This window comes from Rhamphochromis longiceps, linkage group LG23 (genome assembly GCF_057381845.1).
Source record: "Rhamphochromis longiceps isolate RC_006_pf linkage group LG23, R_longiceps_female_GT1.1, whole genome shotgun sequence".
NCBI classification, from domain to species: Eukaryota; Metazoa; Chordata; class Actinopteri; order Cichliformes; family Cichlidae; genus Rhamphochromis; species Rhamphochromis longiceps.
This window is the reverse complement of record NC_140578.1, coordinates 11,319,134-11,343,654: the sequence shown is the minus strand read 5'-3', so window position 1 is coordinate 11,343,654 and position 24,521 is coordinate 11,319,134. Positions and strand designations below refer to the sequence as shown.

Below are 24,521 nucleotides of genomic sequence, written 5' to 3'. Positions count from 1 at the left end.
GGGGGCCCGAGGAGCCCGTCCAGCCTCACGCCTCGTCAGCTGGGGGGCCCGAGGAGCCCGTCCAGCCTCACGCCTCGTCAGCTGGGGGGCCCGAGGAGCCCGTCCAGCCTCACGCCTCGTCAGCTGGGGGGCCCGAGGAGCCCGTCCAGCCTCACGCCTCGTCAGCTGGCGGGCCCGAGGAGCCCGTCCAGCCTCGTGCCTCGTCTGCTGGCGGGCCCGAGGAGCCCGTCCAGCCTCGTGCCTCGTCTGCTGGCGGGCCCGAGGAGCCCGTCCAGCCTCGTGCTTCGTCTGGAGGGCCTGAGGAGCCCGTCTGGCCACCTTCTGCTTCACCACCTGTGGCTGCCTCACTGTCACCTGGTTCTGCCTCTGCTACGCCAGGACCAGCTCCAGCCTGTGCTTCGTCAGCCGCAGCTCCAGCCTGTGCTTCGTCAGCCGCAGCTCCAGCCTGTGCTTCGTCAGCCGCAGCTCCAGCCTGTGCTTCGTCAGCCGCAGCCTCAGAGCCTTCATCCTCGCCCGGTCCGGCCTCTGCATCAGCTGCTCCTGCTCCACCTGGTCCGGCTCCGGCTTCAGCCTCAGAGTCTTCGTCCTCGTCTGGCCCGGCCTCGTCAGAGTCTTCGTCCTCGTCAGAGTCTTCGTCCTCGTCAGAGTCTTCGGCCTCGTCAGAGTCTTCGGCCTCGTCAGAGTCTTCGGCCTCGTCAGGCCCGGCCTCTGCCTGTGCTTCTGCTACGCCTGGTCCGGCCTCTGCCTGTGCTTCTGCTACGCCTGGTCCTGTTGCGCCAGCTGGAGGTTCAGCCACGCCTGTGCTCGTCCCGCCAGCCACGACCCAGCCAGTGGTCGACGCCACGCCTCTGCTCGTCCCGCCAGCCAAGCCACCCGAGGGGTCACGTCCACGTCCACACTGCCGCCGGCCGCCAGCCAAGCCACCCGACGGGTCTCGTCCACGTCCACACTGCCGCCGGCCGCCAGCCAAGCCACCCGACGGGTCTCGTCCACGTCACCGCCGGCCGCCAGCCAAGCCTCCCGAGTGTGGCCAGCCATGCTTGCTTCTCCACTGCCACCTTCCACATGGCCGGCCCCCTGAACCCTTGAACTATGGACTACTGTGCCATCGGCCTCCAGGTCGGCCACCTGAACTACTGTGCCATGAACTCCTTTTCTGCCAAGATCATGGTCGCCCTCCTGAAACAGGGTCTCGGACTCTTAAGCCCTTGTGTTTGGACTGAGTGCTTCGGTTTCTTTGTTTTGTTTCTGGCCCTCCATCCTGGGCCCCCACCGCCCGCCCTGGGTGGGTTGTGTTGTTTTTGTTTCGTGTTTGTTTTCTTGCTGCTTCTTTTCTTTGTTCATGGTTTTGGGCGTCTGGAATCCGCCCTTGAAGGGGGGGCTCTGTCATGATCCTGGGTCTTTTGACCCAGCGTTTTAAGTTTGAGTTTATTTTGTTCATTAGGTTATCTAAGTTCATTTGGTTATTAGACTCCTTGTGTTTTCTTCCCCTGTATTTAAGTTTCCCCTCAACCTTCGTGTTTCATGCTGCGTGTCATTTGTTATCAAGTTTGTATTATTATGCCTAAGTGTTTCTAGTTATTATTTTCCCCTCGTGTTTCCAACCATGTTAAATCTCCCCTGCTCTTCATGCGTTTCATGTCTGTGTCTTACGTTGTCAAGTTCGGGTTGTCATGTCTATGTCTCATTATGTTTCCTGTTTTATTGTGAAGAGGTCTGGTGTTCTGTGTTCATCATGTTCAGTTTTACTCTCCCACTGTGACGTCATTATGTTCATGTGTGCCAGCTGTTTCCTCATGTGTCTCCACTTCCCCTAATCACCTCCTGTGTATTTAAGTCCTCTGTTTTCAGTGTGTGATTGTCAGGTCGTCTGTTGTTCACGCCATGTTCTCCATGCCATGTTTCATGTCCAGGTTTTTCCATGTTGTTTGTTTAGTTCTCCCAGTTTAGGTTAATGTTAATTTTATTTCTGTTTGCCTTGCCCATTATTTGTACCTTTTCTGCCAGCCTCATTAAACGGCTCGCTTTTTGTTACTCAAGTTTTGATCCAAGTTCCTTGGTGTCTGCATTTTGGGTCCACTCTTCACAATACATACAGTCTGCTCTCGCCAGACTGTGACAGTCCTGCTAACATACTACATTAAAACTCACATCCTTTAATGAATTTATTCACACATTAAATACGAAAAGCTTCAGACAAAGAAGAGGATTAGTTTTCTGACCGTGGTCGTCCACAGCGTTGATGTCAGCGTGGCAGTGGATCAGCTCTTCCACCATGCCCTCCACAGCCAGCCTGGCCGCCAGGATCAGTGGAGTTGTGCCATCATTCATTCTGGCGTCCAGCTCCGTTGCACGGTTACGGATTAGAATCTGAAAGGGTGCAAAGACACAGTGAACAAAACGCGACTGGCCGTCACACTGATCTGCACCAGATCGCAGAGGCGTCTCACCTGAAAGACTCCCTGAGCGTCAGCCGCCACAGCAGCGTGCAGCGGTGTCCTCCCCATGTTGTCGTGGGCATTTGGATCTGCTCCGGCGTCCAGCAGCCTCTTAGCGGCGTCGGCCCTGGCGTAGCGGGCAGCCAGGTGAAGAGCGGTTTCTCCGGTACGATCGGTCTGAGCAATCAAAGACGCGCCCTGAGAGATCAGGTCCGAGATGACGCTCGGTCCCGGTTCATCTCCGCTCTCTTCCTCCTCTTCTCCATGCAGGCTGCAGTCCGGGGCGGCACTGCGCAGCGATGCCAGCATCAGCGGCGTGAAGCCGTCTGAAAGAGTGAAGATTCATTAGCGAGACAGATTTTTGAAAAATTATCAAATCTAAAGGTTTTTGTCCCCCTACCGGGTCCCTTCACATTAACGTCCAGACAATCAGTGTCCAGGTCGGCCTGAGGAGGAGTGAGGCTGATGTCAGCAGCTTTGCGATGCTGCAGGGTCCACTCTCTTCGATCTACACCTCCGTCCAGAGCGATGGGCAGCAAGGGCTTGTCTTCAGTCTATAAAAAGCAACAGATCTCAGAGTGAAACTCACAATGACCAAAGCCTTTCCGTATGCGCCAAACGTCTTTATTGTTCACTTACTCTCGGTTTCTTGGATGGAGCCTCGTCTTCCAGCCATCTCTGACTCTGACTTCCATCAATCATGCTTCCATCAGTCTTAAAATTCCTGATATAGAAACAAAAGCAGCTTTGAAGACAATGACTCTCATCCTGCTTGTATCTGTGTCATACTCTATGGTCCCCTGAAAGCTCATTGCGGTCATTTCAACAACAACCTTCTTGCATTACAGCATATATTTCACCTGAGCACACTTAACCTCTCCACCTTGTTTTACGCACACGGTGTTCATTTGTACGTGAACTCACTTCATATCAAAATCATCCTGTCCAACAGGCTCTCTCCTCTTGTCATTTGTAGCAGCCATGAAGCCGTCAGGCAGCCACAGGACGCCGTGTTTGTGTTTCCTTTTGGCTGCTAGCATCCCGAGCACCAGGATGAGCAGAATAACAACCACTGCCACTCCAATCAGAAACATCAGTGGTGGAGGTGGAGGTGGAGGTGGGGAAGAAATGCCTGAATGGTACAAAGACAAGTGTAAATACAGAGGTTTTAGTTTGAAAATGGATATAAAGCACTTATATTCCATTCATTTCTGAATGACAGATTTACTTACTGTCAACAGACACTAGAGGGTAAGGGAGGTCAGCCTTGATATGGGCTGCTGCAATGAAGGAAGCGACTTCTTCTGTGCTTGAAAAACAGTGAGAGGGGCTCTGGGAACATTTGCGGTTATCTATTTCCAGGTGCACCTCGGAGCTGTGCAATTAAAAGTGAAATTCAGTCGCCGGTAAGCAAGAAATTTGTGATTCATTTGGCAAAGAAATGCACAGACAAGAAATTACGCGTCTGTCGTATCCTTACCCAATAACCTCCTTGTGCAGCTCCCGCTTGCTTCTCTGGGCATGTTGTCCCAGTCCCTTTGGTGCTCCGAAGTACGGCAGAACCATTGGTTCGTTGTTTTCGTTCAGCTTCACCTGAACGTTGGTGTGCAGCAGAGCTCCTAGGTAGCGCAAGAAGCCCCTCAGGTCTCCCAGCAGCTCCTTAGGCTGCAGGCGGACCACGAGAACCAGTGTGCCGCCTGCAAAATTGGCAGGAATGTCAGAACAGTCCAGGCCGTCCCAACTGCAAGCCTCCGTATTGCAGCTCGGGTCGCAGATTTTATTACCATAGTGGTCCGCGCAGTACCGGTCGTACCTTACATAGAAATCACAATCAAGAACAAGAGGTAAGGATTTGATTTTAAACACATGTTTACAGAAGAGTCAAGGGGAGAGTCACATACTTGCAGGAGGAGTTTGAGGTTATTTGGCACTCAAAGCTGTCAAAGAGGCAGCCGGGGTTGTCACACTCCTTATCGCAGTGCCCGTTCTTAAAGAGATCCCAGCAGGGAACAGAGGCCTTGCAGTTTGTCCACGGCTCCCTCTGAAGCGAGCAGTCCCCTCCGTCCCACCGACATTCATGGTTGTTACACAGATCGTCACAAACGTTGTCTCCTGCTTGCCTTTCACAGTCTTCGTACGGACAACTCCGGGGCGTCGGCGTAATCTGTCTGTTCTCGCAGTATCGTCCGGAAAAGTAGAGCGGGCAGTGGCAGCTCAACTGGAACGGGTATGCCTGGTCTTTCACGCAGGTTCCTCCATTTTGGCAGGGCAACGGACATCTCACCTCGCAGTGTGGCCCGCTGAAGCCCGACCTGCACTGACAATACAGATGGCCGGACGCTATCTTCACACACTGCCCGCCATTCTGGCATCCTTGTTTTGCACAGTCCTGCATTTCCCCACAGTCCAACCCGGTATAGCCCTATAAAACACAACATGCTGTTTAGGTGTGATAGTAAGGCAGTAGATATTACTTTATCAGGCAAACTTTTACAACAAGCATTTAGTTTCTCCTACAAGACTGTTGCTACTCTACTGTACCTGAGCCATGGTGTGGCCCTCTGAAGCAAGCATGAGAACAGACAGGGAGCAAGAGGTTAGTGCAGAGAAAAAGCACGCACTGACGTTCAGGCAGAAGAACGACAAACAGCCAACCTGCTGTAATGCTACACGCCACAGATGTGACAGTTGCCGTGGCCGTAGCTACACGGCAGCATAATCAAAGACAATCATTAACATTTATATGTTTTTATAGGCTTTTTTTTTTTTTTTTTAGACAAACTAGCTTATGAAATGTGACAGTGTCATCCCTCACCCTGCTCATCCAAGTACAGCAATACTTATATATGTGTAGAATAACTGATCTGTAGCCTGTGGTTACATTTCTGGAAAAACAGGCTGTATTATGTTCCTGCTGGTGTGTGAAATGAAGAGCATGTAGAGTGAAACATGAAGTTGAGTCATCTTTACAACACAGCATCTCACCACTATCATGAGTAATTCATCCCATTATTCATTTTCTACACTGGATCAGTTTCAGAAGCTGAATGGAGGTAACCCCCTTTGCCTTTTACTGTTCCCTGCTGCTTTCTGCATAATCAAAGAAATATCTGGATTTCTTTATTAAAAACAAAGAAGGCTCGTCTTACTCTAGCCTTATGGCTGCCTGCCATTTTCCATTTGCTGTTATCACCAGCACTTACAGGACAAACTCATGGAGGAGTGTTTAAGGAATAAGAATGAAACCAGTAGTTATTAAAAGCTGATGAGCACAACGGGCAAATAACAAGAGCTGCAAAGGCCGTATGAGGGATAAAGAGGAGATCGCTTACATTAGAAAACAGCCAGCTTTAAAGAGAACTTACACGAGGACAAGAACAGCTGTAGCCGTGCACCGAGCTCATGTTCATAGAGCAGACGCCTCCGTTGCGGCACGGACTGGACAGACAGAGATCCACCATGGATTCACAATGACGACCTGAGGAAACAAACACATTTCGTCCCCTTTTTAAAAAAAACAGCAAAAATTACTTGTGGTGCTGTTGTGTTGTTTTCAGAGGTTAATGTGAAAATACCCGTGTAACCAAGGCGACAGCGGCACTGGTAGTTATCGACCAACTGGATGCAGTCAAGGCTGCCGTGACTGTGGCAGGGTCGAGTCTTGCATTCGTTCAGATCCCCCTCGCAGTGGTCACCAGTGAACCCCGCCGGGCAGTTGCACTTGTAACCGCCCACACCGTCTTCACATTGTCCTCCATTCTTACAGAGAGGCTCCAGAGAGCCAGGCTTGGGGGCACAGTCATCCACGTTAAATTCACACTGGAGTCCTACGACATACAGAACAGACAGCATTTAATTTGCACTCAGTTTTATTTTTAGATCCAACAAAAGAAACTTTTTTTGAAAAGTACAACATCCAATCAACATTTCCTTTCCCACGTCAAGAACAACTAAAGAAGCAGGAAAGGTTATCCTCAAACATTAGCATCACTTTCTGTCCATACTTTAAGTTTAAAGCTTCCTCAGCTGTTAAACTAATCTCCTATTATGTGCACGTACCGTGTGTTCCAGGTGGGCAAGCGCACTTAAAGTGATTGATGAGGTTGATGCATGTTCCTCCGTTTAGACAGGGCTTTGAGTGGCATTCGTCCACATCATACTCGCAGTTCACCCCCTGGTAGCCTGGTTTACACTGGGACAATGAAACAAAACACAGAGGTTAGCTCAGTTGTTTGCATATAGAACCTAAACATAAAACCTGCCAACACATGCACACATATCAAGCTGAGAGTGCACTTACTATGCATTCATACGTTCCCTGATAGTCCTTGCATGTAGCACCGTTGCGACAAGGGTTTGACTGACACTCGTCGACCATGTCTTCACAGTAGCTGCCTGTGTATCCTGGCTGGCAGTGGCACTTGTGGGCATTTCCCACATTCTCACACCGGCCAGCATTCTTGCATATATTCTCCAACTGCAGACCTGCAGCCAAACACATATGATGAGTTTACCGTGTACAGAGGCAGCCTACTACAGTGATTAAACTGTAAGCAGGAAGGTAACAAAATCCTCGGGCTACATTTAGTATTTTAAATTTTCCTTGCAATAATATAAACAGTAGGTCATTATCACTCTTGATATCTCTGCCAAAAAAATACTTCCTCACCTTTCCTGGCGGCAAAATCCTGGCACGACTGGTTGGGCACATCACAGTAACGTCCATACCATCCAGGCTGACAGTGGCAGGTCCAGGAAGTTGCTGTCTGTGAGCAGGAGCCACCATTATGGCAGCGCACCTGGCTGCACAGGTTCACATAGTTCTGCATACAAAAAGAAGGTTTTGAAAACATTTCATAAAAACAAACCAGCACAACTCACAGCCCCTTCGATGACATCGACTGTTTAAAACAAGACAGCAAATATGAGAGATCTGAGTGCACGAGGCCGCCTGTCGTGGCTCTACAGAAAGCAATGAAGCAGCCTCCAAGTAGATGCACCAATGGTATCAATTTGAAGCTCATAAGTAGCTTCGTTCTCAAGTTATCACATTCACAAACTTGGTGTCAACGCTGCACCCCAGCGGGGTAATGACAACACCCCATTAGCCTTTTAAAATGTGTCAACTCTCCTTGTACCTACAAAGGAATTACAGAATTATGCAGACCCACACTGCACACTTACCTGGCAGTTCTGTCCACTGTATGCCATGGGACAGGTGCAGCGGTAGGTACCCAGACCGTCAGTGCAAGTGCCTCCGTTCTTGCAGGGCTGAGAGTCGCACTCGTTCTTCTCATACTCGCAGAATTCACCATAAAAACCCGGATGACAACGGCAGGTAAATTTACCGATGTCATCAATGCAAGACCCGTTATTGAGGCACGAGCTGGACGGAGGAAGAAAAAGAAAACAGGGCTTTAGGCGGGGAAAGTCTTTAAAATCTACTGATGCAGAAATATGTATGTATTCGTACTCAGGTCGCACATATTGGGAGACAGCATCTCTCGTGTCGACAGGGCGCTTACCTTTCAGTACACTCGGGGATGTTGTTTTCACACAGTATGCCGTTAAAGCCGGGTCGGCACTTGCATACAAAGCTGTTGACGTAATCCTCGCAGGAGGCGCCGTTTCTGCAGGGATGGCTGGCACACTCGTTAATCTCAACGTCACAGCGCTTTCCCTCAAAACCTGGGCGACAGTCACAGACGAAACTCCCGACTTCGTCCCTACAAGAGCCTCCATTCAGACACGGGTCTGCAGAACACAGACGAGAGGAGGAACAGGCTCACTAAACCAGTTACTGAATAAACAAGCACACATCTGAGCACGGCTCAAACTGTATGAGCACCTTTGGCTTTTATGAGCTATTATTAAATAACCGCTGATGGTTATTTATTTTAAACGTCATTAAATTAAATAAAAGACTGGTGGAAGTTACGATGATATTGGATCCAAAGACAATAAAGTGACCAAATTAAACTCACTCGGTGAGCAGTCGTCAATGTTTATCTGGCAGTTGTGTCCACTGTAGCCAGACAGACAGTTACACATGTAGCTCCCCAGGCTGTTTATGCACCAACCGCTGTTTCTGCAAGGGTTGTTCTTGCACTCGTTTACATCATCATTGCAAAGCGCACCTACGCAAGTGTGGACAAAAACACAAAAAGCAAAAACAATTGGAATGTAGTTCTAATATTACGGCTGACAGCCATCATCAAGCACACACACAAATGCATGCCGACGAACACATACCTTCCCAACCGCTAGGACATCGACAGGTGAAAGAGGTGTAATCTGGAGTTGGATGGCACACACCTCCCCTTTTACATGGATGGGAGGCACAGGGAACTTGTTCCACCTCACAGTGTTTACCTATTTTCACAGAGATTTGTAATAATCAAAACATGCATATGGAAATATTCTCCAAAGTGATATCTAGACAGCAGCTTAAAATTGTGACATTACAAGCGAGTAAATGTGCCATCACTGACCTGTGAACGGCAGACTACATTGACAGGTGTAGCCGTTGTCTAGATCTAAACAGACGCCTTGGTTCAGACACGGGCCAGATGCACATTCATCAATGTTCTTCTCACAGTTAATACCTGATCAAAGAGGAGTCAACAATAACGTGTCAGACTTGATGTTTCGCTGATATCGGCAAAGTTTCTCAACAGAAACAGAGTCTGCTGAAACTGGAAATTTCTCTGAGCACAGGCATTTGACACAGGCACGAAAATGAACCTCTGCACTGTGCATCAATTCAGAAAGGACTGGAGGAGATTTTTAAAATACTTCTTATATAAAACGAAAGATCGCGGTGGCGTTTACCTCCAAAGCCAAGTTTGCACTGACAGGTGTAGCCGTTGTGTCGATCCACACAGGAGCCACCATTCAGACATGGGTTTGACTGACACTCATTCTTCTCCAGCTCACAGTGCTGTCCTTCCCAGCCAGCCTGACACTCACAGCGGTACCTTCACACAAAGTAAAGATGTCACAGTAACAGCATTAGCTCCTGCATATATATATGTGAAGAGATATTACATTTAAAAATGCTGACAAGCTGGAAAAAACAATGCCTGCATATCTATCTGAAGTAAGTGCAAATTATCAGTAGTGAGAAAATTAATTGGATGAAATTCCCACGATAATAAAAATGACTGTATCTTATCCCAATAATGTAAAACACAAAACACCAGTATAGACATAACTTACCCGTGTTGCTGTTCGACACAGTGACCGTGCTGACAAGGCTGATGAGCACAATGGTCTTTACCAGAGAGGCACAGAGGGCCGTGGGTGCCGGGTGGGCAAAGGCAGTGGAACCCGTTGATTTTGTCTTGGCAGGTTCCCCCGCTCAAACATGGATTTGACATGCACTCATTAATGTTGTCTTCACAGTTTAATCCTGTTAGAGAACAAGTTAAAGGTAATTAGTAGCCTCAAAAGGGCACGTGATGATTTCAGGCCACTTTATTCTGCCTCAGCTTTGAGGCCTTTTATACATGTTCATGAGGCAAAAACGTACCTGAATATCCCGGGGTGCAAACACATTTGTACTTGTTGATGCCATCCTGGCACTTTCCATGAACGCAGGGGTTGCTGGCACAATCGTCCTCATTGATCTCACAGTTCACACCTGAGCAGAAAGTACACAAAGACAAATTCATGTCGTGTAACAACAGTCGGGTTTAAGAGTTTATCCTTTCACTAGAATATATAAAAGTGGCACAATAAAATAATCTGATGATTAATGCGAGTAAGGAGTTGCATTAGAGGAAAAGTCGATGAGCAGCTGTTATAAAATCTACGATCTTTGAACCAGCTGGCTGTTGTGACTTAGCCTGAGACCAGTTTTGGGACGTCCGGCACACCCAGAAGACTTCATGTTCTGTGGGGCAGCCTTTGATCACAAGTATATATGGATTTTAAAAAGCTAAACTGCTATCAGGTAAGTTTGTTTATCGTCCTTTTACTTGTGGTCTCTATATGCCCCTCACACTGTCTCTTCCGTGAAGCTCTTCTTCACCACAGTCACCGACTGCTTGCACGTAGAGGACAGACAAATTTTAAAACTAACTTGGACAATGCAATCATTTTGCTCTTCACAGATACTGTACTGGTCAGTACCAAAAACCTTTTTCCTTCCATTCAAATGCAGATAGACAGAATGTCAGTTACCACCAGAGGGGGTAAGAGACCAAAGAAAAAAAGGAATTTAGCAATATGTGAGAAAATATGACCACACACACACACACATATATATATATATATATATATATATATATATATATATATATATATATATATATATATATATATATATATATATATATATATATATATATATATATATATATATATACAAATAAAACTAGACCACAGGAGTGCTTTAAAGTGTGACATCAGTGATTAGCATTAGAGCAATGATGATTAAATGTGAACAGAGCGAAGGAGAACAAAATAACATAAACACTTTGAGAAGAGGGGAAGTGGCAGAATGAAGCCTGAATGCAAGACTTCAGTACCAAGCCTTGGGGTGGTAAAAACACAATGAAGATCTTACTAATCCAGAAAGCAACGTTGGTTTAACCGCCTGACCGAGACTTGTGACTGCTACACTGAAGAGTACTGTAGACTTCAAACTACACGAGAGGCTCTAGATGTGAGGGACCGGGATCTTTTCATTCAATTTAAACAAGTCACCAGAAGACTCAATTACACGACGTTGGACTTAAACAGCATTTGTGAAATTGATTATTTAGAAATGCTCAGAAGCACAGTTAGAGCTCATTTATACTTCTAAAAATGCTGTATGAGGAATGAGAACTAAAACTGTTCAGTGTGAACGGCTACTGCTGCAACTACAACTGCCATTAAGAGACTAACAACTATTTTAACCGTTCTAATGATTACATTCCTTTGTACTTTGGTGACCACACTATCGTGTTTCAGAATGACTTTTCATCACACTTCATTTTCTCTCAAGCTTTTCTCAATGAATAACGTCACAGTGTTTGTTCCACATATCACATGACACAATTTCTATCACATTGCACCATTAAATGAGATTCTGGAGAATCTTTGCAGCACACTCAGTACTGACCTGTGGTTCCAGGTAGACAGCGACAACTGTAGGTGTTAACGAGGTCAATGCATCGTCCTTGGTTCTGACAAGGGTTGCTGTGGCACTCGTTGAGCTGGATATTACAGATGGAGCCGGTGTATCCAGGATTGCACTTACAGGTGTAGGTGGCAATACCATCCTGACACACACCGTAGTGGCATGGATCTGGCTCGCAGTCATTGATGTTCTCCTCACACAGCAGACCGGTGAAGCCTGGGTAGAGGGGAATTTCTTACTCTCTCAACTGACTTTCAGCGACTACTTTCTGGGTCAAAAACATGTTGCAATTTCCATTTACCTTCAGCACATTCACAATCGTATCCGTTAGGTCGGTCGATGCATTTGGCTCCATTTAAACAGGGCGTGCTGGAACACTCGTCTATGTCTATTTGACACATGTCCCCACTGAAGCCTAGAAACATAACAAACAAAATTAATATATTGATAAGATTCATTATAGATTTAGTTTTTAAAAACAGGTTCAGTCGGCAGAAATGAGTCAGGGGAATGCACTAACACAGCTGAAGGTGTACCAACCTGCTGGGCACTCGCAGATAAAGCCGCTGACCTGATCGAGACATTTGCCTCTGTTCAGGCAGGGCGAGCTCATACACTCATCCACCTCGAGCTGACAATGATTCCCCTCATATCCTGCACAAGTACACAGAAACAACTATACAATTTCGCAACAACAAAAACACTGAAGGTCATGGGTCAAGGACACAGAGCAAACTTTAAGTGGATGACACTGCTGTTATTTACTTTAAGTTTTGTGGTTAAATGCAAAATGACCCGTTTCTGACTATAAAACAGAATTTTCACGTGTGTCAATTTTCACATTTTGCTGTGTTAAAATATAACATTATTTTAAAAAATTACAAGAAATTTACCAGGCATGCAAATGCAGGTGTACTCTCCGATACGATCCAGACAAGTGCCGTCATTCTCGCAAGGGTTTGACGCGCATTCGTTTATGTCTTGTTCACAGCGTGGGCCCGCGTAGCCTCGAACACAGTTACAGGTGAAGGAACCATCAGTGTTCACACACTGCCCACCGTGCTCACAGGGGTTGGTGCCTGCTGGTAAACAGCAGAGGTATATAAATAACAGCAGAGAACAGAGGCTGACAGAGATTAAAGCTTATTTGCTGAGAAGACTCACCGATGCTGCACTCATCTCTGTCGTTGTTGCAGGTGGGCCCAATATATCCAGGTGGACAGTTACAGTTGAACATACCAGTAATGGGATTGGTGTCACACTGAGAGCCCTCTCTGCAGGGATTACTGATGCAGGCATCATCAAGATGGCAGAGCAGACCTGAGGGGAACATTACATCAAATCGAATGAGTGAAAAAAATAAAAGACTTTAATGCAAACTATGGTGAGACAAAATGTCCCTGGAGAGTCTCCTGCACATGGTTATATACCCGTTTCAGAGAAAAACAAAGTCAATGCAAATTTGCTACTTGGGGGAGGCTTACCTTGCTCTAACGCCAAAACCGTGCTGACTAATCAGCAGGGTGAAAATGCAAAAACATATTCTATGGTATAATTAGACTGTTTTACAGAGTAACAGCTCAGTTTCATTTCCGTGTGAAATATTCTTTAACAACAACAGAGGCATCATGTGCTTAGAAAAACATCAGTTAAGGTTAGACGTGTTCCACAGAAAGCAGCATTTCTCTGAAGTACCAAAGAAAGGGTCAAGGACATCTATAGTTTCAGTACGAACTCATGGCACCATTATTTACACTAGAGTTAACGTTGTGCAGGGTTTCGTATGAACGCCCACCTGTCTTTCCGTGAGGACACACGCAGATGAAGGATGCAACACGGTCTATGCATGTGGAGCCTTGGCTGCATGCAGCTGTTGCACAGTCATCAATGTTTTCAGAGCAGTCAGGTCCACTCCAACCATTGACGCATACACAGACGTAGCCGCCAGGCAGGTTGCTGCAGGTACCTCCGTTCTGACAGGTGTTTGGCTGCAGCCGGCACTCATCCACGTCCTCTGTGCAGTGCTGACCTGTGAGGGGGGGATTTAAAACGAATAGGTTAATCCTTTGCCTGCCACGTTACAACATGCTGAGCTTCTGACAGAGAACCAAAATACATAATTTTTCCTCATAGAGGGACTCAAATGTTGTAATTTTGAATCATTAAAGCACCATCGTTGCTACAAAACTCAGACAAGCCCTAGAAAGCTGCTGCCTGCATATTCACTTTGTAAACACAAGTGCTGTGGATGCCACGCAAAGGTGTTAGGAGAGTTAGCAGTCCTCAGAAGTGTGTAGAAAACAATCAAACATAGCCAAAATGTCAAAGAAATGTTTTTAAACAGTTCAAACAATCTGCTATGGATGGAGAGGTGACGTTCCAGACTTCAGGTCATCTTCAGCCACAGATAAGAGTGGCACATACGGAAAATGTTAGTCACACATAAATAACTGCACATGAAAGTGCCTTACCAGTCCACTCTGGAGGACACTGACAGTTGTAGGTATTGACCCCATCCATACAGGTTCCTCCATTGGCACACTGGTGATTGGGGCAGTCGTCGATGTTGTTCTCACAGTTAGTGCCATTGAAACCTGACGTACATGAAATAAATACATTTGATTATTAGTGGTTTTAATGAAGTGTTGATTTGGGAAGACAGTGAAGCATAATGCTCTAGTATGCCGTCCTCTAACAACGTCTGGTGCTATATAAACATCACGTGTGTGTATTTGTTGTATGTATCCGCTAACTGTAGCACTCTGACAGTGCTGCGTGTCAGATATGACAGAGCCAACAACATCAGACTATTTGCACCCAAAACACCATAGTGTAACAATTCAGAAACACTAACCTACTTTCATTTATACATAAATAACAGCTGTGGTAGCACATTTTTTTTTAATGATTTTATTTCATGCTTCTTCTTTTTTTAAATTTCGGAAACTGAAATCCTACCGGGAAGGCAGTGGCATGAGTAGGTCATGTCCAAGTTAAGCTGACAGGTGCCTCCGTTCAGGCACGGTGAAGGCGAGCAGGGGTAGTACGAGCTTTCACAATGTCGACCCGTATACCCAGGAGTGCATAAACACCTGCATCAAAGGCAGAGCAGGTAACATCTTAACATCATTTTCACAAATTTAAGCAGAAATTAGAGCGACATCATTTTGATCAGCGTTTCCTGTTGACGGTGAGCATTTTTGAATTTGGTATCAAAAACTAGGCTCTTACTTGTAGGAGCCGTGGGTGTTGACACACCGGCCTGCGTTCTGGCACAGGGAAGGCGTGTCTTCACATTCATCTGTGTCATTGAGGCAGCTAGGACCTTTGTAACCAGGAGGACAGGAACACGTGTATTTGCCGCTGGAGAGAGCGCTGCACTTTCCATCGTTGGCACATGGACTAGAGAGACAGCTGTCCTTGTACTCACAGCGTGCTCCTGAAAGACGCAAAAGTGCACAAAGAGCGGAGATTTAGTGGTCACTGATCAAGAAACGCAGCCTAAAAATCAGAAGAAAAGCAGCGTGCAAACTTTCCACGTTCTATGTTTAGTAACTAAGGTTCAGAATTTTATTGATATCGTTTGATTTCTTGAATATAAAAATAAATCACTGATAGATGATTTGGGGGTGTCGGGACTAACTTGTGTTGACATGTATTTTGGTTTGTACTTCTGGAGTAAAAAGAAAAAAGGAATTGAGAGTTAGATCTAATCATATATTTCACAGCAAAGTGTGACAGGTGGAATGTATAATGAAAAAATAATAACACATCTGTATTTGTGTGAGCAAAGATATAATGAATATAATTAAGGAAGCGTTGAAGTGGAAATGTGTAATAAATCTGTTGTTTTTCTTGAAACGAAGCATGATGTTGGATGTTCATGAATGCAGCATGGATGAACAACTAACATTTAGCTCTTTGGATCTCACTTCCTATTCAGCACAGCGGAGCTATGAAACTCATGACTCTCAGAGGGTGGTGACGTGATTAGAGATTATTAATATCTTTCAGAGACCCAAAAGTTATAACTGGTTATAACAGTCATATGGGCTGTTTAAAAATGCATCAGGCTCTTGAAAGAGCAGAGACGATCAAACGGGAGCTTACCTGCCCATCCTACTGGGCACTCACACTTGTACTCGTCAAGCGACAGCAGCGTACAGTGACCTTGGTTCTCACAGGGGTTGTGTGGGTAACACGTGGAGTTCTGGGTAGTTTGGCAGTGCGGTCCAGTAAAACCAAGAGGGCAGGAACAGGTGGCACTACCCGGTACAGGCACACCAAGTGACATGGTCACAGTGCAATTCCCGCCATTCTGGCAGAAGCCGGGTTGACAGGGATCCCTGTGCTGGCAGTACTCCCCCAGAAAGCCGGGAGCACACCTGGACACACATCAAAACACAAATCAGTGATGGAAGAGGTTAAACGCTCAAAACTAAAAGCTTATCGGCCTTCAATACAGACAATACAACAAACAGATGAGCTTAACAAGAAGACAAATAAGCATGTGAACCTGACAGCGCAAACAAACAAAACAAAAGGGCGAGTTTCACTCAGGTGGATGTAATCCACCACATCAGACGACTACTACTGAGAGTACTGATAGAGCGCTGAGGGTAACAGCTGTATAGGAGTCATGTAGCATGCACACACACACACACACACACACACACACACACACACACACACACACACACACACACACACACACACACACACACACACACACATCAAAGAAACAAATAAACCAGCACAAGTAAACACTACTGTCTAATACACTGTCTTTCCATTTCTGTATAATGATCTACATAACAGCATGCGGGAAACCACATCCCTTAGTAGGAGTATTAACAAAATGTGTGGCTGTACATAAAGAGAAAATAGCTTTTTAGATGCTTCAGACTTTTAAAACTTAGTATGCACCGTGCATGTTTAATGCCTTTAACCCAGGAGACATGTAAAGCCATTTTGAATGGGTTTTTTTTTGTGTCTTGACAGACTAACTCTAAGATAACTTAAGGAAGTGCTCTAGCCCCAGAGCTGTTTCCCCATAAACCCCACTCAGAAAAAAGGCAGAAGCTGGGTTTGGTCAAAGGGTTAAAGTGGGGTCATTCATGACAAAGGAGAAGTTCAGAAGCAGAAGGATGTGAGGTGGAGTTATCTGGAAGTTGTTGACTGCAGCATGGCAGAAACTGAAAACAACAAGTGGAAAGTGCTAGCAATTACCTGGACAAAGGGCTAAACGATACATAACAGACAAACAGGCAACAGTATGGGCAAGAATGCTTGACTTATTTAAATTACCACCACATTTGGTCTGCAAAATGTGTGTGTGTGTTTTTTCCTCTCTTCTTCACCACCCCTTTCTTTCGATTTCATGTTTTCTCCTTTTTTCAGTAAAGTGATTCAGCTGCATGCCGAGCAGCGAGGAGAAAAAATTACAGTGTTACGCAATAAGTCAGCTAGGCATGTTATCAAAGACAATGTTCCCTTCGTCACTTTCTATTCCTCTGTTTTTTTCAGTCCCACCCACTTTCACTTAGCACTTCTCCATGTGTGACGGTACTTGATCATAAGTGTTATTCTGTTGCTGAGAAGAAAAAAAAAGTCAGACAGTTTCCTGTGTATGCTATTTTTCCTGTCATCTTCTTGCGTGTGACAGACACACCACCTGGGGACTGAGGGGAACAGAGCAACCCGCTGCCTCTTACTGAGGCCTCTAATCCTGCCTCCCCAGAGGGGCTCAGGTAACACAAAAAGGACAGCAGAGATACACCACCGAGTATCCAACACCACACATGCAGAAACGTGTTACTAGTTTTTTTCTTTTAAAAAGAGAAAGACTTAAACATCCTCGACAATTTCAACTTAAAGGATGATATATAAATGGAAGAACTACAGATTTGTGTTGTGACCCACATAAAGATCGGATGACAGTGTAGAGGGGAATTACTTGCACTTTAGTATCACAGTCTGACTTATTTATTGCTGGCCGCTCCACCCCAAGGCAGCTTGAAGATATTAGGTTGTGAGAGCATGGGAAAACAGGAGAGTCATGAATCATGCCAGAAATAAAGTCTCACAGATCAATCGCATCTGTGAAACTTCTGGCTGGTATAACATGTGAATCATCCAAAGATGACAAACAACATCTGAGAAAACGTTCCCACTCAAACACTAAACGGTTCACAAATGCAGTGCACAATAAGTTCGCTGTGTACACAGATTTTAAAAATATACACTAAATTGAACATATCAAGCAAAACGCTCATATATTTTTTTAACTGAACTAATCCCAAACTACACATTATATAAACACCTGAACTGTCCACCAGAATTATTAAAAACACATCAATGAGCCACATAGTGCTAATAATCACCCTGTACCTTCATTACAAAAATACCTGTGCACTCATGAGCCCAAAACATAAAACATTCACTCGATTTGAGACAAACTTTCAGTGGATTTGCACACACTCTGTTTTTTTATGTTTTATTAATTGGGCAGATGAGATAATAGATTAGCGTAGTAGTAGACAAATTAGGCATGGCCACCCTGTCCGTCTCTGCTGCAGTATCAGTGTGTTTGTACCGCGACCCCTACACGCTCCAAAACACATGCCTTCAAACAACACACACAAAAACACACAAACAAAGAGACGTCCCTCCCCGCGGCCTGCTCGCGATATCACAACAAGGCGGCCGTCCTGGGAATTAGGACTGCTCTTTCTTCTCCCAGACAACCTCTCCGCCCACCTCTCCCAAAGTAATGACACGGCCGTCTGCCCTCGGACATACATCACGTTAGCGGGCTGTCACACAAAGAAAAGCGTGTCCAGATTAATGCCAGGTTTATGTTTCACTCTGAACTTTTTACACATCTTTACTGTTAAAACTTGGGGGTGATACGAGGTCCAGGGAAATCCAACACTTCTCCTTTAATGTAATCGTAGCCCAGTTTGAGCTTTATTTAAACAACTTTGTTAACCACGGGTTTGTTTTATACACTGATGGTGGAAACAGCTTATTTTAAAATGATGTGAATTTGCCAATAAAAATTGTACCACCGTCTTTGGTGACATGTCATCACTACATATGTGTCAAATATGAATATTTTCACTAAGTATGCAGATTAACATGCCAATCATGACTACTTCATGACTTGTCATCATGGAGCTAATCAAAATGGTTTTAGATGGTTGAAAAAGCCAACTGATTGAACCACACAGGTTACCAAAGAGAACCACACACACAACCAGCGATTAAACAATATTTCCTGTTTTTCTGCTTTTCTTTCATTTATCCAGAATCACACAGCTTCTATATTGAGATACCAAAGTTATAGAGTGCTATGTAATTCCCAGCCCTGCCAGGTTTAAAGCTCTGGCCAAAGGCTGGTCTACAACTTCCACTCCAAACTCAAACAGGGTTGTGTGTAGATTGCGTACAGGCTTAAATATGACATAATGCACCACACATTTCAGCATCATGGAGGTTTCAAATGGCTCTTAGTTCAGTACACAAGCAATATTTGTTTGAAAATTTTTTAACCCCCACACAAGTGATTTGCCTTTTTTGTGAAAATTCCTAAACAGGGATGACGCATGGTGAGTTCTATTAAATTCAACTGGTGCTATCTAACCAGTGTTGATAGAACCAAATGCTATAGCGTCAGGAAATGTTACCCTGTCCTTCAGGTTTCACTGCCACAGAGTGCTCATTATTAGCCCTTGGCTGTTTCACTTGAGCCTGAGGCAAACAGACAAGGCTGTGCATGATTCCCATTATTGACAGGGAGTGGTGCCTCGCTGAGAAAAAGATAATAACGCACTGACAAACGGGTCTGTCCCTAAAAACACAGACCGCAGTGTGAGCCTTTGACAAATTTCCATATGCACAACAGAACATAGTTAGGGATTAGGACACCTTTACTAACACGGCGAGCTCTGCTTTCATGAACAACACAGCAGCAGCTCATTAATGGATTCTTTGTTTTGCTCCACGAGGCCTCCGTCCCTCCTGTTTTCTCCAGCTTTCCCCCTACTCCTCCGAGTTTCCTGCAGCCCTTCTTTCCCTGTCTTTCTCACTCCTCCAGATCTCATTCTAACCCACTCTCGAGGTGTCAGGTTTCCACAGCTGGTTCACATTAGCACCCCCATCCTGTGCTCGCTCTCGCTCCCTCCACTCCTCTTCTTCGTATTCTTCCTCCTCCTCCTCCTCTACCTCACGCTGACCTCCGTAGCCGTGAGGACTTCAGTGAGCAATGAAGGCTGGACTGTTTCTCACAAACTCACGTAATATCCCCCACCTCCTTCGCTCCTAATCCCTATGTCCTGAAATCGCCCAGGCTCTAATTCTATTTTCTTTTGTGGTAATTCCCCTTCTCCTACCTCTCCACCTTCAAGTATACAACCCCACCACCCCCTCTTCTTCCAGACACTATTATAGTCCCAGCTACACTTAATAACTCCATCATGGTCCCCCCCGCGGCCATCGCAGAGAAGCTGTGTGAGAGAGAAAAATGGAGCACATAAACCAGCTCACATTTCAATCCCTGGATCACTCCCTGCTTTGGCAGAGTATAGGTGGCCTATTCACTGCACTTTATTCGTGTGTGTGCACGCATGGATGTCACAAGTAAAGTACAGAACATGTTACTGATCTCGCTGCTGCTTCTGTGCAAAAATACCTCAGCTCACAAAAGAAGCAGCGCTGCAAGATTGCTGAGGGATTAAAAAAAAGACAAGCTAGCTATGCAGACGCTTACAGAGGGTGTTTGTGGCACACAGATCAGACATTCAGACTAGAGCTGCAACTTTATCACAGTTTTGAAGGGAGGTGAATCCAAATGCTGAAACTACAGTCCAAGCTTCCCAGTGTATCTGATAACATTATCACAGTTTTCCTGTATCAACATGCATCACAATACAGTAAAAACTGAACTGATGAACTCTGCTGGTGATTAGAGCACAGCAAACGGTTTTTATTTAAACTTTATTCACGACCTTGACGAAGGTTACAAGCCGAAACACATCGGTTAAACATTAGAGTTGTTCTATACGCTGCAAGCGCTGCTGGAGCTCTGTGTACCTTGGAAGTAGGTGAAGTTATGCTGGAAGCCTCTACAGCTCTTCTACAGACACAGCCAGGAGTATAATGAGTAGTATACTGAGTGAGCTTCCAGCACATATGCTGGAGGGGCCATTTGCCCTCTAACTGAATGATAATGAGTCTTGTTAGGACTTCGTTTCCACTGGCACTCTGCAAATGCAGTGTGTGGACAGGTCTTTCCAGCAGAAACCTCTGCACATAGCAGAGAGCCTGTTGTTGAAGGGGAAATTAAAATGCGCTTAAAGATAGATATTAAGGTTGAAATATGAGGGGAGTAGAAACCATGAATAGCTCCAAAATTGTCTTTGCCACACGGGCGGGGGTGGGGAGGGGGTGAGGCAGATGTAAAAGTTAAAAAGAGGAAGCAGGATTAAACGAAGAGGCTGCACCGAGGTGGAAGTAAAAGACACAAAGGTAATGAGAGAGCTAGAAGGAGAAGGAGGCCATGCAGACGGACCAAAAAAACATCGACGAGGACTGAGCAAAGGAGTGCGGTGCAGGGTGGAGTCATGTGGTAAAAATCGCAGGCTGTGTTTAGAAACATGTCCAAAAAGGCTCATCTGAGCAGCCGCGGTACACAGAACAGGACTCCCTCTGTCTCAGAGTGCTCCATTTACCGATCTCTCTATGTTGTTCTGTCATTATCCTGATTCTGCGGTCGTTTAAAGTGTATTCTCCGCCAATAGCTCTGCCGGCCTGAAAAAGGTCCATATTTAGATCTACGCTGCACACAGTCAGTTTAGAAATGAGAAGGGGAAAAGTAACTTCAGGTTAAAGCTGAGGGAATGAGTCTGTGCAACCCTACTTAACACAAATTATTTCATTTTATTGTTATTTAATAATAAATAAAAACCAAACATTTACTCAAATAAATGAAACCTCACCTAAAAAAAAAAACCATAAAAAAAACCCCCAAACTGGTTAAAAATATTTTATCACAATCCTGGTGATTTTCCTTTGGGGTAAAGCCAAACCTCTTTTTGGGGGGGACTTTTTGTACACAGGAAAAACCCAGGACATTTTCCAGATGAAGTCATCCCTTAATTGCTTCTCTAACAAAAGCACAGTATTTGTGATTTCTTAATTTCAGAAATCTGCTTCAAACTTCCCACTGGGACACAGGCCGGGAATAAAAAAAGTCAGAGGATTTCACTAACGTCTGTCAGTGATTGATGACCGCTGAACTAAAAGCAAAGTCAGATTGAATTTCGCCAGATGATAACGGCTGCTTTTCTTTGCTGACTGCTGTTTGTTTCCGCAATAACAAGTGAGGAAAGTCACGCCGGCTAGATCCTTTTCAACACATTGCGCGTATGGACAACGTGTAACCTTATGACAAAACTGAGGTAGTTTTGACCTCACGGTATTGCACGAATGCGCGACAGAGGGCCACTTGTCACCCTACTGTATGTGGGTTTATGGTCTGGTTGCTACATTCCCCGCTGCTTTGTAAGTCTTCCTTTTTCTGAGTGAGAGGTTTGAACCTCCTTACGGTTTGCAAGCAGCAGCAGTTTATATTTTACACTGATCACACTGACTGCACACTTTCTTGATTTGATTTCGGCGTCCCAAATCATGGGACTATCAGCTTTTTAAAGCCCACATCATAATCTGATTATCTACTCCCCCCACTTGCTCACACACCAGACGAAATAAAGGAAAATGTGATGACAGTGGTTCATACTCTGTGATAAGTTAAAACAATGCTTTGTTGAAGCCGTGAAGCACGTCTTGTGACATTTTTGGGCCTCTAAGCACACACTCAAGGGCTGCACTGAGCTTCATCTTGACTATCAAATATTAAATCTAAACTTCAGACCTTTCCATGGGTGCCAGCATGTGAACTTGCCCGGGGCTTAAGGTGCCCTAGACTTTTCTGAGACACACAGACAGAGTACGTGTACAAGCACACACACACACACAAAGAAACTCTTATCACTATGGCTCCAGTCTCAACCACATCTACAGTGCTGTTAGCTCGGCTGTGGGAAGGAGATAAGTCCTGGGAGAGCGAGAGTGGGAAATCACTGCTGTGGGTTCCAATCTCCAGCTTGAGGGTTTGTTGATTTTAGTTTGGATCATATGCCTAACGCAGTTAAAATCTGTGTGCGCCTGATCGAGGAGCGTGGTTTGGAGGAGTGTAAGGGTGAATCAGAAAGGACTGAGTGGTTTTAAAACATTACTTATTTCCCACATTTTCTCTTTGTCTCTATTACCCAAAAAAAAGTTCATGTGAGGTAGCAAACATTAATAAAGCTCTCCAAGCCCACAGACACAAATGGGAGATGATGCAGGAATTACTAAATAAAGCCAGTGGGTGAAGAGCTCAACAATAACAATTCTGGAAAATAGTCTAAAAAAAATATTCAGCACTGATGCCATGGAAAGATTAAGAGGCCAAATGCCATCTAGTAAATCCCTGAGGTAGTGGTAGGGACTTGGGATAAATGAGTGACAGTTTGATGAAGGAGGCATAGCAAGAGGGAAATTACACTCCCCTCTTCACTCTTCCCTTCCCCCCCTCTCATCATTAGTAAGAAGTTGTGCTCCGAGGTACTACTCCTCAAATTACCTGAAAAGAGACATCCTCTTTTGTTTAGGCCCTCTCGCTTCCTCCGTCTGCCCCGCGGGCTAATTCTACCTGTCAGATCAAAAAGGTAGCAGGTCTACACAACACACTAACGCTCCCCTCACCTTTAAGAAAAGGTTTGAAATGTAAAGGGGGAAGAACAAAAAACAGAGAAAAAAAAAGACTAAAAAGGAGGGAGAGTTCATCAGTTTGCAGCATGACCCAGCGGAAGACACGGATTATGTTGCGGATGTAAAATACCATAATAATGATGATCTGTGTCGTCTTGATCTTGCTTGAACCTCTCAGGTAATAACTCCACTGAGGCCCACAAACATGACCAAGGTTTCTGTTCTGTTACCAAATATACTTTCAGGTAACATCCATTTACAAATGCCTATCCGGGTACACTGGCATGCACGAATCTGCACAGAGAATTACTCATGGCTTTCACACCCAAGCTGATGGCTTGTAGTGTCACCGGTTAGACAGCTTCTGTGCTTTTTTGCACCCTGCCCTACATGCCAGCCAACGGGCCTCTCCCATCCACTTTGACTTACTCTCACAGCCATGTGCACGTTCAAGACTCATGATCCAAAGAGAGAGGGGGTAAAAAAAATAAAAATTTAATCCTAAGACTTTTCAGATGTTGCGTTCAGCAACTACCATTATTTTAAACTGTATTTCCTATAGTACAGCAAAAATAAAACTGTAGTTCTTTCTTTTATTTTTTCTCCACTTTTTTTTCTTCTTTAAAGCAAAAAATATTGGACAGAAGGAATTTCCATGACTGCAGCATTTCTATACTTTCCAGAATTAAGAGGATGTGCAGGATCTCAGCAGAAATGAAGCAAGCTGAAAAAGTACTGCACGTGCACAGAGGAAGTGTGGAGGTTCAAGTATTACCGTTTCACTCCATGCACATTCACTCTTTCAAATAAGGTGAATGAAGTTAGTGTTGGGGAGTAATGGAATACCGGCATTACGTATTTAAAATACAAAATATGAGTAACTGTATTCCGTTACAGTTACCGTTTAAATAGGTGATATTCAGAATATAGTTACTTTATTGAAATGAACGGATTACACGATGGTCTTTTTCTGTTTCATATGTTAGGCTATGCACTCTGTATTTTCGGTAATTCCACGCTGGTGGAAACCCAAACAAAACACACATCAAGGGGCCCATGTCACTCCTACTTGTGGCCCGCAAAATGATGTGAAGAAATATTTTTTAAAATTATCATTCAAAAACGTATTTAATATGAAGGCA

The 24,521-nt window shown here is 45.0% G+C and overlaps 1 protein-coding gene across 2 annotated transcripts in view; it reads right to left on the bottom strand.

Moving 5' to 3' along the window:
* The window catches only part of notch2 (notch receptor 2), a 44,980-nt gene that overhangs the window by 5,327 nt on the left and 15,132 nt on the right, over window positions 1-24,521 (bottom strand). Inside the window, exons 3-33 of one of the 2 annotated variants that reach the window (XM_085398320.1) lie at window positions 15,676-15,950; window positions 14,797-15,004; window positions 14,524-14,657; window positions 14,037-14,159; window positions 13,361-13,594; window positions 12,730-12,885; window positions 12,459-12,647; window positions 12,106-12,219; window positions 11,867-11,980; window positions 11,548-11,781; window positions 9,970-10,080; window positions 9,657-9,849; window positions 9,270-9,415; window positions 8,930-9,043; window positions 8,691-8,810; window positions 8,423-8,575; window positions 7,964-8,192; window positions 7,623-7,824; window positions 7,108-7,261; window positions 6,739-6,923; window positions 6,498-6,630; window positions 6,014-6,265; window positions 5,804-5,916; window positions 4,340-4,860; window positions 3,919-4,251; window positions 3,671-3,813; window positions 3,363-3,570; window positions 3,078-3,162; window positions 2,839-2,992; window positions 2,451-2,764; window positions 2,223-2,370 (exon numbers count right to left, since the gene is read on the bottom strand). In XM_085398320.1, the coding sequence (XP_085254446.1) occupies window positions 2,223-2,370; window positions 2,451-2,764; window positions 2,839-2,992; window positions 3,078-3,162; window positions 3,363-3,570; window positions 3,671-3,813; window positions 3,919-4,251; window positions 4,340-4,860; window positions 5,804-5,916; window positions 6,014-6,265; window positions 6,498-6,630; window positions 6,739-6,923; window positions 7,108-7,261; window positions 7,623-7,824; window positions 7,964-8,192; window positions 8,423-8,575; window positions 8,691-8,810; window positions 8,930-9,043; window positions 9,270-9,415; window positions 9,657-9,849; window positions 9,970-10,080; window positions 11,548-11,781; window positions 11,867-11,980; window positions 12,106-12,219; window positions 12,459-12,647; window positions 12,730-12,885; window positions 13,361-13,594; window positions 14,037-14,159; window positions 14,524-14,657; window positions 14,797-15,004; window positions 15,676-15,950 (5,792 nt within the window). The remainder of the gene's footprint in view (window positions 1-2,222; window positions 2,371-2,450; window positions 2,765-2,838; window positions 2,993-3,077; window positions 3,163-3,362; window positions 3,571-3,670; window positions 3,814-3,918; window positions 4,252-4,339; window positions 4,861-5,803; window positions 5,917-6,013; window positions 6,266-6,497; window positions 6,631-6,738; window positions 6,924-7,107; window positions 7,262-7,622; window positions 7,825-7,963; window positions 8,193-8,422; window positions 8,576-8,690; window positions 8,811-8,929; window positions 9,044-9,269; window positions 9,416-9,656; window positions 9,850-9,969; window positions 10,081-11,547; window positions 11,782-11,866; window positions 11,981-12,105; window positions 12,220-12,458; window positions 12,648-12,729; window positions 12,886-13,360; window positions 13,595-14,036; window positions 14,160-14,523; window positions 14,658-14,796; window positions 15,005-15,675; window positions 15,951-24,521) is intronic. The other variant, XM_085398321.1, reaches the window with a different exon arrangement.